Raw genomic sequence first — 14,076 nt, forward strand, 5'->3', positions numbered from 1 at the left:
TTTTTTTGAGACGGAGTCTCGCTGTGTCGCCCAGGCTGGAGTGCAGTGGCCGGATCTCAGCTCACTGCAAGCTCCGCCTCCCGGGTTTTTACGCCATTCTCCTGCCTCAGCCTCCCGAGTAGCCAGGACTACAGGCGCCCGCCACCTCGCCCGGCTAGTTTTTCGTATTTTTTAGTAGAGACGGGGTTTCACCGTGTTAGCCAGGATGGTCTCGAACTCCTGACCTCGTGATCCGCCCGTCTCGGCCTCCCAAAGTGCTGGGATTACAGGCTTGAGCCACCGCGCCCGGCACCACTTAACCATTTTTAAGTGTACAGGTAGTGCTATTGAATGTGTTCATAATGTGCAACCAACACTACCATTCATCTCCATCACTCTTTTCATCTTGTAAAACTGAAACTCCCTGTCCATTAAATGAAAACTCCCCATTCCCCACTTCTCCCAGACCCTGGCAACCACCATTCTATATCCTGTCTCTATTATTTTGACTGGATCTAAGGATCTCATAATAGAATCATACAGTATTTGTCTTTTTTGTGGCTGGCTTATTTCATTTAGCATAATATCCTCAAGATTCATCTATATGACAGCATGTTTCAGAATTTCCTTCCTTTTAAGGCTGAATAATATTCCCTTGTCTGTGTCCACCACATTTTGCCTATCCATTCATCGGTCAATGGGCCAGTGGGTTGCTTCCTGGATTGAGCTACTGTGAATAACACTATTAGGATCACAGATGTATAAATATCTTCTCTAGAATCTGCTCTCCATTCTTTTGTGTCTATACCCAGAAGTGGAATTGCTAGATCATATGGTAATTCTATTTTTATGTTTTTAGGAGCTACCACACTATTTTTCACAGAGGCTGTACCATTTTATATTCCCACCAACGGTGCACAGTGGTTCCACATCCTTGCCAACACTTGTTATTTTGTTTGTTTGATTTTTGCTAGTAGCCATCCAAATTGGTATGCGTTGGTCCAGTTCTTTTTAAAATAAGCCTGCTTTGGTTTTGTAATCAGAAAGAAAGATTCTGTACTAAATTGAATTCAAGTATTTCTTCAAAGAAGGATACTGCCCACTTTGACTCACTTGAGGATATTTCTGGGACCTTCACAAAAGTTTATATATGCAAACAGGTTTATCATTTGTGTGAGCCCTTTAGATTTCACTAATCTAGGGTTTGTAGAGATTTGGACAACTGCTGAGGTCAAGTTTACCCTGGTTTATGAGACCTATTCTTCACAGAGCAAATTAACTGTGTCAAAATTGCATTAAAATGAATGTTATTATACTTAAAATTAAACTTTCCAGACTCTTTGAATGACTTATTACTTTAAAAATACACAGATATGCTAAATACTTTCTATTTTTATAGCAAGTCTATTTAAAAATCATAAGCAATTACATCTGGAAAACTTAGTTTCAGTTTTTGATACATTTAAAAGAAATACTGTATTTTATTTTAGAGATATTATTTTAATGTAGATTTTCTGCCTTTTATCCTGCTTGCTTTGATTAATTCTAATTAGTGTTATGGTATTTTATAATAGAGACGTTAGAATTTAAAGGATTTTAGTGTTCATCTTAATACAGTATTTCCAAAAAGTGTATAATGAGAACTGCTTACTGGTGTCATGTTGAGGGTGGGGAATTCTGTTATTAGGAAAGTTTGGAAATAATTGGGTAACAAATTTAAGCAAGGTTCTTTATAACAGGCTTTGTACTGTAACCCTCCTACTCATACTCCATATGAAGTAAGTGTGAGACAGAAACTTCCAAAATGTATATGACCATACAACTTTGTCCTCTCAGAGCACCTTATAGGACCACATGTTGCAGATTGCACCTTGGGGAACTTCTGATCCAAACAAATTGCCTGGTAAAGAAAGTGGAGGAACTAAGAGTTGGGCCCTTATGGTGCTTGAGTCCTAATTTAATAACATTGCTTTAAGGCCAGATGCAGTGGCTCACACCTGTAATCCCAGCACTTTGGGAGGCTGAGGTAGGAGGACTGCTTGAGCACAGGAGTTCTAGATCAGCCTGGGAAACATAAAAAGACTTCATCTCTACAAAAAATAAAACATTAGCCTGGCATGGTGGTGCACACCTGTAGTCCCAGTTACTCGGGAGGCTGAGGTGGGAGGACCGCTTGAGCCTGGGAAGTTGAGGCTGCAGTGAGTCATGACCATACCACTGCACTCCAGCCTGGGTGGGAGAGTGAGGCTCTGTCTCAAAAAACAAACAAACAAAATACCCAATAACATTACTTTATGCTGTTTTATTTTACTGCTTTCAGGAAAGCTTCCTGCTTTCAGGAAAGTTACACTTTAATAGGGAAGGCCATCACATATATTGATGAGCATAATGGAAAACGTGATTGAATGACAGGAGGAAACCAGCTACACTTAGCTTGCAAGATGTGATTCGGCTAAGCAATAAAGAAAGAAATTCATTTCATGGAAGAGGTGATTTTTGAACTGCACCTTAAAGAATGAGAATGTATGCATACAGGTAGTTTAGAGGGTTGGAGGGCAAGAGGTGCCTTTAAATAATAAACACTTAATGTCAGAGATTTGGACAGTCTGGGATGATGGGTCAGTTTCTATTTCTTCATCTCAAAGATGTGCTCAGTGGAAAGCTTCATGGAAAGCTCCCCCCTCAACCCCACCCCACTCCAGAAGGAGTCCTGTGTAGCCCAGCATGCCTGACTTGGGAGGGAGGTGTGGCATCAGGAATAAAATTGGATGCAGTTGTCCAGTCAGCTGGCAAGTAGTTCGCGATTTGTCTTCTGTGTCGAATATCTCCTTTAGATCCAAGCTTAAGAGAGGAAGAGGGATGTTATGAGCCCCTCTGCCCAATCCCAGCACACTACGTATCTGCAAGTACTTTAGAAGAGCCCGAGTCTACTGGCATGGGGGCTGCCTTCTACACACCTATGCTGTTTCAGATCCCTATTTCCATCACAGGCTCCCATTTCCATGAAAATGAAGCAGATGTAGTGGGTATGTGGTTGGGCTCTGGCGTAGTATTGCATAGGGTCGCATTATTCCTGGGCAGGTTTCAGTTTTCTTATCTGTGAAGTAGGGATTTTAAAAGTACCTACCCCATACAATGTTTGTGACCATTATTGTGTGATAATGCATCTGAAGTGAGTGGCACATGGCTGACATAATAACAGATTAGCCATTATTATTGCTATCATTACTCTATCAGCGCACAGTGGCTTTAAATCTGCATAAATACGGTTGTTAGAAGAATGGACTCTCCCAGCATCCAGAAGATTCTAGAACATTTGGGGGAGGAGGAGCTATCCAAGATCTTTAGACTGATGGTGGTGATGAGGAGTAAAGCAAAGGAAAGACTGCATGTGTGGGCAGTGTGGGGAAACACCAAGAGAAACACCTGTGTGGGGGGGTTGTGTAGGGTGGCAACTTGTGTAGGAAAGTTTTGAAATAGTATATAGTGGTATTGAATATGTGTGTTTGTCATGAACCATCAAAGGAGCCAAAAACAAAAAAACAAAAAAAACTGTGTTTTACCGGAGTAATGCTTATGTGTATATTCTTTGTATTTTACGTATTTGTGCAAAATATCATGCACAATGATCGTGCATGTCATTGACTATATCAGATTCACTTTGCTGTGAACATTGGTTTAACAGCCACTTCTATAAAGGCTGTTTTTAATCGGCTATGTATCCTGCAGCTTAGCATGATGAGTAGGGGATCTAAACAGATATTTATCAAGGCTTATTACAGGAGATACTGTTAATGCCCTGGGTCCCTGGACCCCTTTTATCATCCTGTGCTCTCCCCACCTGGCTTCAGTGTGCCTTTGCTTTCCTTGGCCAGCACCTGTGGCTCTTCAGAGGACTGCCCTCAGGCTACTGGAACTGCCTTGTCTTTTGGTGCAGAGAACAGGAAGCTCCTACATTCCATCATTGCCCCCAGGAGCCCTCAGCCAATAGTTGGCATGGGGTTATGAAAACTCAGCACCTTTGCCTGAGTGGGGAAAACTTCCTAGGCATAATTTGTACTCCAGAGTTCCTCCTGAAGCTTGCTCCATGGTACAATACCTAAAATTGCAGCCCTGCTTCCATCGCCCTCTCCCCACCCTGCTCCCTGACTCCCTTACTCTTTAATAATAAGTGATTTGCAGCTGACTCCTTATGGCTAGGTCTGTTCCTGGGGAAACTGAATTGAAACCACTGAATATGTATCAGATTCTGTCCTAAAACTGGTGTAAACAACTCATTTAATCCTCACAACACTGGAAGGTGGTCATTATTACCCTTATTTCGTGGAGAAGGAAACTGACTTGAGTAAGCATCATGTGCTTAATCAGAGGCTGTCAGAGTTTCATTGCTTTGCCTACTTTCCTGCTGTCCTGGCCCACTGATGTCTTATTTAACAGGGTTACATTGTCTTTTGAAGTACAGCCACCATCCTAGGGTAGTTTATTGGAACAAACAAGACCACATTTTAAAATTATTACCCATATAAAGCTCATCACTGATTAAAGGCCTCACAGCAATTCTCTTTACTTCAGGATGTAAAAGACAATTTAGAGAAGCAGGTATAAAACCATTCTAGTGTAGGAAAAAAAGTTACTGAAATACTGAAATGACTAGGAAGAAGGCCACCTCATTTAATAAGACCTCAGTGAGACCACTGTGTGAGGCAGATGAACATAAGGGGTAAGTAAGGCTTTGGGGTCAGACACATCTGAGCTTGAGTCCAGCATCTCCTCTAACAAGCTTTGTGACTTTGGGCTATTTAATCTCTCTAAGCCTTAATTTTTTCATCTGTAAAATGGAAGACTATAATATCTATTTTGTAGGATTGAAGTAAAGATTAAATAAAAGAATAAAAGGATGTACAGGAAGTTTTTAGCACAATGCCTCACACATAGTAAGCACCAAATCAAGGTGCTTTGTTTTGTTTTTCATTGAAACAAAGTCCGACACATATTATGTGGTGAAACTCCGTAATTTATTCGAGAAATAAAAGTAAACATGGATGATACTATAAACAGCTGCTCGTGGACCTACTTATAGGCCACACCTGGTGTGTAAGCCCCACCCTTGAGAATTGCTGCTTTAATTCAAGCATGACCTTCCCATGTAGATATTAATCTGCCATTTTCCTGGCAATATCTGGAATGAGCCAAGCTTTTTCCTTTTTTCCATTTACCAGAGGGAGATAATAGCCATAGAATTATAACTCTGCCCCTGAATCATCTGCCCCCAGCCAATCATCCTGCACATATTCCAAGATGGCTTTATAAAGATAGTACAAACTTGGGGTTTGGGTTTAACTCTGTATTTTGAAATCATTGAAGATTCACATGTAGTTGTAAGGAATAATTCAGAGAGACCCCTATACCCTTCACCAGCTTACCCCAAAGGCGATATCTGCAAACATCTCATTTTATATAGCATTTTTGAATAAGTGTTCATATTTCCCGTCTATGAAAGAGCAAAGAAAAATCTTTGCTTTAGTAAGACTACAAACTAAAGAACAAGTCTCTTCCCTCAAGAAACTTACTTGAGCTTCGATTTGGGGGATGAGAAATCTTGAGAGACAAAAAGAGAACCTATATGTGCACATTGCTTTGTTCTGTCCCAGAATTAAAACAAAGATTTCTGTAAGAATTTTTTCAAAATTGGAATATTTGATTGTAAAATTTTTATTTTATTTTATTTCTCATTGCTCAAGTGCTTAGATTACTTAGGGGGTTAAAATTGTCCACTTTTCCAGTCATAACCATGACATTGAAGGTATCATACCTCTTGCCTCTTACAGAAGTGGCTCCTATACAAGGACCTGTTTAGGGATGAAAGCCCTGTAAAGCATGTGGTAAGGATACCTGTGGCTGAGGACAAAAGCAAAAAAGCCATACGCAGTCAGTTGATGTACAATTTCTTAGAAACAGCTATGGCAGAAGCTTTCCATTATGAAAGGCACTGGGGTGGTGCCGTAGGGTTGTTCAGACTCTGCTTTCAACGAAGCGGTCTTTGGAGCTCACTTAATGGTGTTTCTGGGGCTGATTGTGTACAGGAAGCAGCTGATGTGCAGTGTCTGATGTGATCATCCGTTCGATGGATAGGATGGCAGTTTATTTTATTTATAGTGAGAAATATTCTGATTGTCTGTTAATTTTTAAAGTAGGGAATGTCTCTCAATTCCATCATTGTCCTCCCTGCCCCTTTTCCCTGACTTCTTGAGTTTCTGAGCATCCCATCCTCAGCCTCCTTTGTTACGACCTTTCCATTTTTTCTTACTGTTCTCATGGATTCTCCCATCGCTCTCTTCCTCCCTTTCTTTTCCTCTCAGTTTTTTTTTTTTAAAAAAGGGAAGACAAACAGAAAAATTGTTTACTAAAACATTTGATTGTAAACCTTGCAATCATATGTTTATTTTAATTTCATTTTATCATCTTCCAAAACACAGGTCTGTGAGAGTCATACTCCTGTTTTGCCTACTGAGCATTTGTAGGTATTCAGTGGGAATGAAGCAAGGTCCATTTATAAACAAACATCTGTTTGTCTTTATTGCTGGGTTTGATTGTGGCATTTGGATGAGTAGTTAAATGTGTGTTAGTAATAGCCACTTTAAATATTTTAAACTAGGTACAAAATGAAAAAGTAGAAATGGCGATTATATAAATCAATGTTTGGAATGCTGCCGTAGCTTAAGGCTTGGGGAGTTAATGATGGGGGAGAAAGACTTTTTTAACCTCCGTATCATCTGTGTACAAGGATGAACCTGACGATGACTCACATGAGCCACCAGAAGAGGCAGCTGAGTGGACAAATGGAATACAAGTTACCAAGAGGTCAGCCTGAATTTAAGGAACCAAGGCATGAGGGGGCTATCAGTGAAAAAGAAAACCAAATAACAGGTCATGGAAGGTCCAGACTTTACTACCAAAACAGCAGCTAACCAGAGTGGCAGTTGGAGGAGGTGGGAGGGAGGGAGAGAGAGAGAGTGTGTGTTTGTACTGGGTATCCAGAGATGAAGAAAATAGAAGTGGGGTTGTGGAAGTACATGGCGTGGAGCTTACCTGTCCCTGATGGCCTGGGGGTAGTTTCTGAAAGGGCAGACTCCTCCCACCGAATAAGCCATATGTTCTAATTCAATATCAAATGCATCTGTAAAATCATTTGATGAACTGTGACGATCCCATGGATATGACACTATTCTAGGGGAATATACTCCTTGTCTGTTTGGGGTGCCATGTGAGTCTCTGTTAAAATTTGTTGGAAGGAAATACAATGTTAAGAAGGGGGGAAATCCAATTTTACAAACATAGCTATAGTTTGATAGTAATTGTATATGGGGCTGCTTGCTTTTCAATGTGAGGAAATAGGCCCAGTAGGATTCTTCTAATATTCTGGTTTTGCCTTTGCAATATTTGTTTGTGTCTGTGAGCAATACTGTTTTTCTCAATCAAGGTATATGCTTAGAGCAATTTCAAAATGTGTTGGGTGTACTTTTAAAGATGCAAAATGCTCTGTTTTATTCTCAGGGGAATTCCTGTGTACTGTTACCCTGGGGATAGAATTCCTTAAAACAAAACAATAATGATAGCAGCAAAAACCCTAAATACTCCAAGTGACGTTCACACTTAAGCAGAGAAGCAGCATAGGGTGTACATGTGTATACAGTGAGATTAAAAAAAAAAAAAAAAAAAGGAAAAACTAATTTTGTGTTGTAGTTTGTGGGGCAATGAAAAGAGGCCAAGAAATAGATGGAAGAAAAATATATGGAAAGGAATAATGAATATCTTCTCTGTTTCTTCTTTCGCAGTTCTGTTTTGAACCCAAAGTGGATGATGCCGTCAGAGCTGAACCACTGAGGCTGTGAAAAATTCCCATCTTCTCTTTGGCCATCAGTTGAGAAAAGATGGAAGACTCTTACAAGGATAGGACTTCACTGATGAAGGGTGCCAAGGACATTGCCAGAGAGGTGAAGAAACAGACAGTAAAGAAGGTGAATCAAGCCGTGGACCGAGCCCAGGATGAATACACCCAGAGGTCTTACAGTCGGTTCCAAGATGAAGAAGACGATGATGATTACTACCCGGCTGGAGAAACCTATAATGGGGAGGCCAACGATGATGAAGGCTCAAGTGAAGCCACTGAGGGCCATGATGAAGATGATGAGATCTATGAGGGGGAGTATCAGGGCATCCCCAGTATGAACCAAGCAAAGGACAGCATCGTGTCAGTGGGGCAGCCCAAGGGCGATGAGTACAAGGACCGGCAGGAGCTGGAATCAGAAAGAAGAGCTGACGAGGAAGAGCTAGCTCAGCAGTATGAGCTGATAATCCAAGAATGCGGTCATGGTCGTTTTCAATGGGCTCTTTTCTTCGTCCTGGGCATGGCTCTTATGGCAGATGGTGTAGAGGTGTTTGTCGTTGGCTTCGTGTTACCCAGTGCTGAGACAGACCTCTGCATCCCAAATTCAGGATCTGGATGGCTAGGTGAGTGTGTGGTATCCGTGAGACCAACTCTGAAACTGGCTTATTTGTTAAGCACAGTTATCAGCATAGAGAATAAATGCTTTTCATCTAGAGCACTGCATTTTTTTCTAACAAATTTTTTATTACAAAAAATTTTAAGCATACAAAAGAATCAAAATAATTGTATAGTGAACACCTGTGTATACCTACCACCTAGGTTCTATAGTTAACATTTACTATATTTTCTTTATCATCCATCCATCAACCCAATTTATTTTTATGCATTTCAAAGTAAGTTATAGTATGTTTTAACTTATATTTTTGTCATAGTTGCATTGATTTCTCCTTTATTAAATTCCAAAGCTACTCTCTTGGAAGTTAGTAATGCTGTTATATTTAACACTTTTCTAAATACAGAGATTAGTTCTGTAAAACTCTGACAAATGTGATTTCAAATGTCAAATTTTATGTGTAATACAGTAGTTTATTTTAGGAACTTGATAACTTTAATTTTTCTATTATCTATGTGTATGTTTGCTTAGATTTCAACTAGCCTTATTCGTATAATTTTCTATAGGTGATTTTTAAATCTTTTTCAAGGTGTGTAACTTTGTGTCCAAACTAGAAAAACTTCTTTATATTATTTTAAATCATATAAGTATTTAAATGTGTGTGTTAATAATATAACCTCTCTATAAAATATCTATACAGCAGATTTGATTTTTGTTTTGAAGTTACCATGCACTCAGGTTTATATTTTTACAAAACACTCTCTGAGTTTGTGCAGGGGAAAATAAGTAGGCAAGAAGCAAGCATGCAGTGAAATATCCTCCCAGCAGTTTAAGGATCCACAGCAAACACTTGGTATATAAAATCAGGAGGATTTCCAAACTGCTTTTGCAAATCCTGCCTCAGAAAACACGTTTATGTGCATATTAAATCTTTATGTGTTTCAGAGTCTGTGAAAGAAAGTAAGAATACTTTGTATCTACATTTCCAAGGGACTTCTTTAAATCTTCAAAAACGAAAGTATACAATTCTTTTTGTGGAAACCTAGTAACTTTATTAAGTAATGTTGTTGTCATTGATGCTGAGAAATTTTCTGAGTGATTAAAATTAAATGCCATATCCTAACTTGCTCTATGACAACACAAGAGAGATAATCATGAATGAGAAAACGATATACATCTTTTTATTCGTTTAACACTTGTTTCTTTTATATGACCCACTCCTAGTATTCGTTTCTTTATGCTTAGCTAAAAGAAATGGATCCATGAAAGTAGATTGTGTAGGTTGAAGGGGTGGGAGTCAGGAGCATATTTTGCATATTTTGCTGGTACACTCATTTGTGTGTTCCACTATCAAATGCAGACATCACCACGCTTCAGAGGAGGGTCCTTGGTCATTCATCAAATTGATCATCTCAGCAGATTGATTTTGTATCTAGCACTGTATTGCATTTTTGTTTTTTTTTCTTTTGGTGAGCAAGTGTATACAACTGTAAGCCTAGACATCAAAATATGTATTGAGATTTTGCTAAAGAAATATATCAGCAGAATGTGTAAAGAAGATAGACCCTTAGAAATATACCCACATAAATATTTAATAATTGCCAGCTTAAATTTAGAATAAAAATATTTTAATATTATGATCCTACCGTTTATACTGGAAATACTGCAGAAAAATCTAAGCCCAATTTGCCCTGTGCCTTTATCTTCCTGGTGCTGTATGAAAGCACAGTATGACATATGGTTCTCTTATCAAACCATCCTCCAAACCCAGAAACCCTGGTGATGTTACCTACCCCCGGGTGGCATTTAGAAGTGTAGATAATGCTGCAGAACAATTGGAGCACAGATATTCTCATCTGCCCATAAATGTTGCCTGCTTTAGTGAATTAAAAATGTGTCCCCAGGAGTGTATAGTTTCACTCAGTGTTGTGAGTCCCCAACAGGAGCATTTTAATGCTTTCATAACTGTGCCTTCCAGACTTGCATTTCAATTATTTTGCCATTGTGTTTTCACTCATAATTGCATTCTAACAGAGTCTTTTTAGACAAGCATTTAAATTGTTTTGCCATTTCCATTTCATCAAATAATAGCTTTGTAATATAATTACCACACTAAGTCATAGCAATAGGATCAAAATGCAAGAAAGCAGGATGCATGACCCATGTTTGGTGGCATTTTGAGGATATAGATTTGCAAAATAATTTCTCATTTGCTACTAAGCATTGTGTCATTTTCCTCAAGGAAGACCAGGAACAAAAATACAACCCAATTTATGTTTTAATTATTTGGGAGATTGAGCCTCTCTTTGTGTTTGCTAAAAGATTGACTTAAAGGTATCTAAGGGCATCCAGTGTGTGTGTATATCTGTGTGTGTGGTCTGTGTGTATATATAACATTGTTAATTGGGCCAGAATAAGTTAGAGTAAATATTTAATTATCTAATGATCTGCTCTTTGGAAGAACAAGGGCAGTCACTTTAAGATAATCTGTTCTCTATTGCCAAAGTCTATTTATTAAGCACTTACTGTGTGTAAAGCACAGTATTGTCACAAGGATAATAGGACAAAAGAGAGAGACAAGGTTTCTCTATCCAAGGAAGTTATAGTCTAGTATGGAGAAATCACAAATGGGTAGATTGCCAGTCTAGATACCAAGTATCAGTGGCCATAAGACAAGTGTAAATAAAGAGACTTCAAGCAGGGAGAACATGTTACAGGGTAAAGCCCTGACTAAAGCAGTGGAGAGAAGGAATGGATTTCAGAGCTACTCCACAGGTAGAGTCAGCAAGGATTTGCTCATTGATTAGCTTAGAGTGGGGAGGAAGGGACCAATTAATGAAAGAACGGCAGTTCGTTGAATTAGGTAAGGCAGAATATAGATTTTAGCAGGAGGGAGAAAGATGAAAATGTTTAGTTTGAGACCCTCTCATTTTGAGGCCATTGGGGACAATCAAAGAGGAGTGCCAATGGGCTATTCCCCATTTGAGCTGAAATGCCCAGAGATTTGGAAGCCATCTTGTTTAAGACAACATTGACAATGACCTTAATGCGGGAGAGAATGGTTTCCTGCTGAATACTATTTATGGGGCTGATGGTGGAGGAGGAATCATTAAGGAGGTAGAGGAGAGGCCAGAGAAAGGAGCAGCCAGGAGAAAGGGGAGGTCTGGAACTTGCTGGAAGAAGGAAGGGATGTATAGCTTTCAGGTGCCACAGTCTTGCAGTACAGGCTGGCAATTAAGAGTTATTGGCTGCTGCAAACAGCTCTTAAGATGAACACAGTGAGCACAATGAACACAATGAGCCAGACTAGGAAGTTTTTAAGCCTTCATACTGAATGAAGTGAAAATGTGTCCTCCAGATTTCCAGCCCCCGGTCATAAGGTGGGGTTTTCCAGGACATCAGGCCTTCTCCCTTCCCATTTGCTGTGGCTTAGAGTGGATGCTGTGGAAGTGGACCTTCTGACTTAGCTCCTGTCCAGTGGTTGTTGAGGGGGGCAAGTATGGTTCTAAGATTACCCTAGGCAGGAAAGATGTGCAACCATTTTCAGCTCAGCCCTACCTGACTCTAGCCCATTAGAGCAGAACAAGCAGCATGCTGGCACCTCTTCCCTTGCATCGGAGGGGCTGGCCTCCCGCTCACTGGCTTATTTTCTCCTAAGACCCAGCCAGTGAAGCAGAGAAAATTATCATTGTTGGTTCAACTGCTTTATTGCTGAGGGTTACAAAGATGAGCAATATTTAAGAACTAAAATATTATCACAGCCAGGTGTTGACTAATACAAAATAGATGCAAAGCAACATATTCTAACCCAAAATGTGCTTTTATAACTAAACCTGAACATAGTGAAACATCCTCTGTTTCTTTTATCCTTTTCAAGGCAAATATCAACTGCTACCCGTAATACCCATATGCATTGGTAGTTTTCAGGACAGGAGTTTTAGCAGCGTAACAGAGGCAGGGCCAGATTGCTTTGGGAAGAAACATGAATGTTGTTCAGAAAAATGGAGACAGCAAGAACATTTCATTTGATAAGCATTAATTGAGTACCAACTCTGAGCCAGGTACCTGGCAAGGTACATTGAGAGGATATTCTGATTAGTATGTTGTGACCTTGTCATTCAGGAACTTTATTTATTTATTTTTATTTATTTATTTATTTATTTATTAACAATGTGACAGATACACTTGTGATACATTTTAGTGCTCTATGTTTTTTGTTTTTTCTATGACAAAGATACTGGATAAAATGCTGTAGGATTGCAGAGGAGGGAACTACCAGGTTTGCCTTTGGGAACTGATGAAAACTCATCTAGGAACTGACATTTAAACAGGGTTTTGAACCGTGGCACGTGTATACCTATGTCACAAACCTTCACATTCTGCACATGTATCCCAGAACTTAAAGTAAAAAATATAAACAGAGTTTTGAGAGCCGGATGAGAATTTACCAGGCAGATAAGAGGAAGGATGGCACTTCAGGAAGATGTTATAATTGCCCAATAGCCTGGACTTGGTAGGCCATCATGTGAACTTATGTGTGGTAGGGGTAGTAGTGTTGGAGCTGACAGGTCACATTGTGGATATGTTGTGAAGACCTTAATGCCAAGATGGGGGTTTGGACTATCATTAAGTCATTAGACCTGTGTTTTAGAAAGCTTCCTCTCGCAGCAGTGTGGGGAGATAGTTAGATGGGAGAGAGACTTAAAATGTCAAATAGACTTTAAGCCACTTACTCGTGTGACCATTTGCAAGTAATTTAAATTTCTCTGTGCCTCAGTTTTCATAGCTGTATGTTGGCAATAAGAATGCCCAATTAGATTGGGATGATTGAATGAGATAATGTATAACTCTTAGCAAAGCATTGATTATATAGCAACACTAATAAATGATAGCTGCTATAATAATTAATAGAGGTGTGAATATCAGTTAGGAGGCTAATGCAATAGCCCAGGCAAAACATGATGAAATCCCAAACTGTATCAGTTAATAGGGTGAGCAAGGCATCAAAATTGGAAGCATTTCTGGAAGATTAATGGAAAAATTTGCTGAATGAGAAAGATAAGCAGGTAGTTGAGGATGATAGCCAAGGGATTGGGCAGGTACAGGGGAGGCAGAGCAGATGAGGAGGCTGATGAAGTTCATTTTGGAGGGTGTTAATCTGGTAGGTAGAAAAGGTCAGGACCAGAATGGCAGATATGAGATTCTGAAAAGGGAGGTTTAACCAGAGAACACAGCTAAACAGGAGGCGGACAATGACTAATGAAGGTATCAGACAGCTTAGCACGGGGTTAGAGCGTCTTTTGGCCCCAAAATAACTAACAGCCAGTAGTAAATTCCTCTGCATAATGCTTTTAGATTTTTTAATTTTTTTAAAAAGAAAAATCTTATTACAATCCTCTTAAAAGCTCGTGTTTCCCTTCAGAACCAGTGGCCATGTTTAAAATTTGGTCTATGTGCTCCTCTAGACATGCCAATTAGATGTGCTTGTTCTGCAGAGCCCTCTTTGGAGCTGGAGTGGGAGTGGGGAGGTGTTGACAGGACCCCCTCTGGCATCCCTTCCCTCTGCTTCATCAGAGCAGACTCAGATTCATCCATT

At 39.7% G+C, this 14,076-nt stretch overlaps 1 protein-coding gene across 2 annotated transcripts in view; it reads left to right on the forward strand.

Annotated features, from left to right (window-relative positions):
• Positions 1–14,076, forward strand: part of SV2C (synaptic vesicle glycoprotein 2C) — a 272,270-nt gene that overhangs the window by 42,535 nt on the left and 215,659 nt on the right. For both annotated transcript variants that reach the window (XM_025388314.1, XM_025388313.1), the window contains exon 2: positions 7,815–8,490. In XM_025388314.1, coding sequence (XP_025244099.1) covers positions 7,911–8,490 — 580 coding nt within the window. In that variant the 5' untranslated portion in view covers positions 7,815–7,910. The remainder of the gene's footprint in view (positions 1–7,814; positions 8,491–14,076) is intronic.

Source organism: Theropithecus gelada, chromosome 6 (assembly GCF_003255815.1).
Source record: "Theropithecus gelada isolate Dixy chromosome 6, Tgel_1.0, whole genome shotgun sequence".
In the NCBI taxonomy this organism is placed as follows: Eukaryota; Metazoa; Chordata; class Mammalia; order Primates; family Cercopithecidae; genus Theropithecus; species Theropithecus gelada.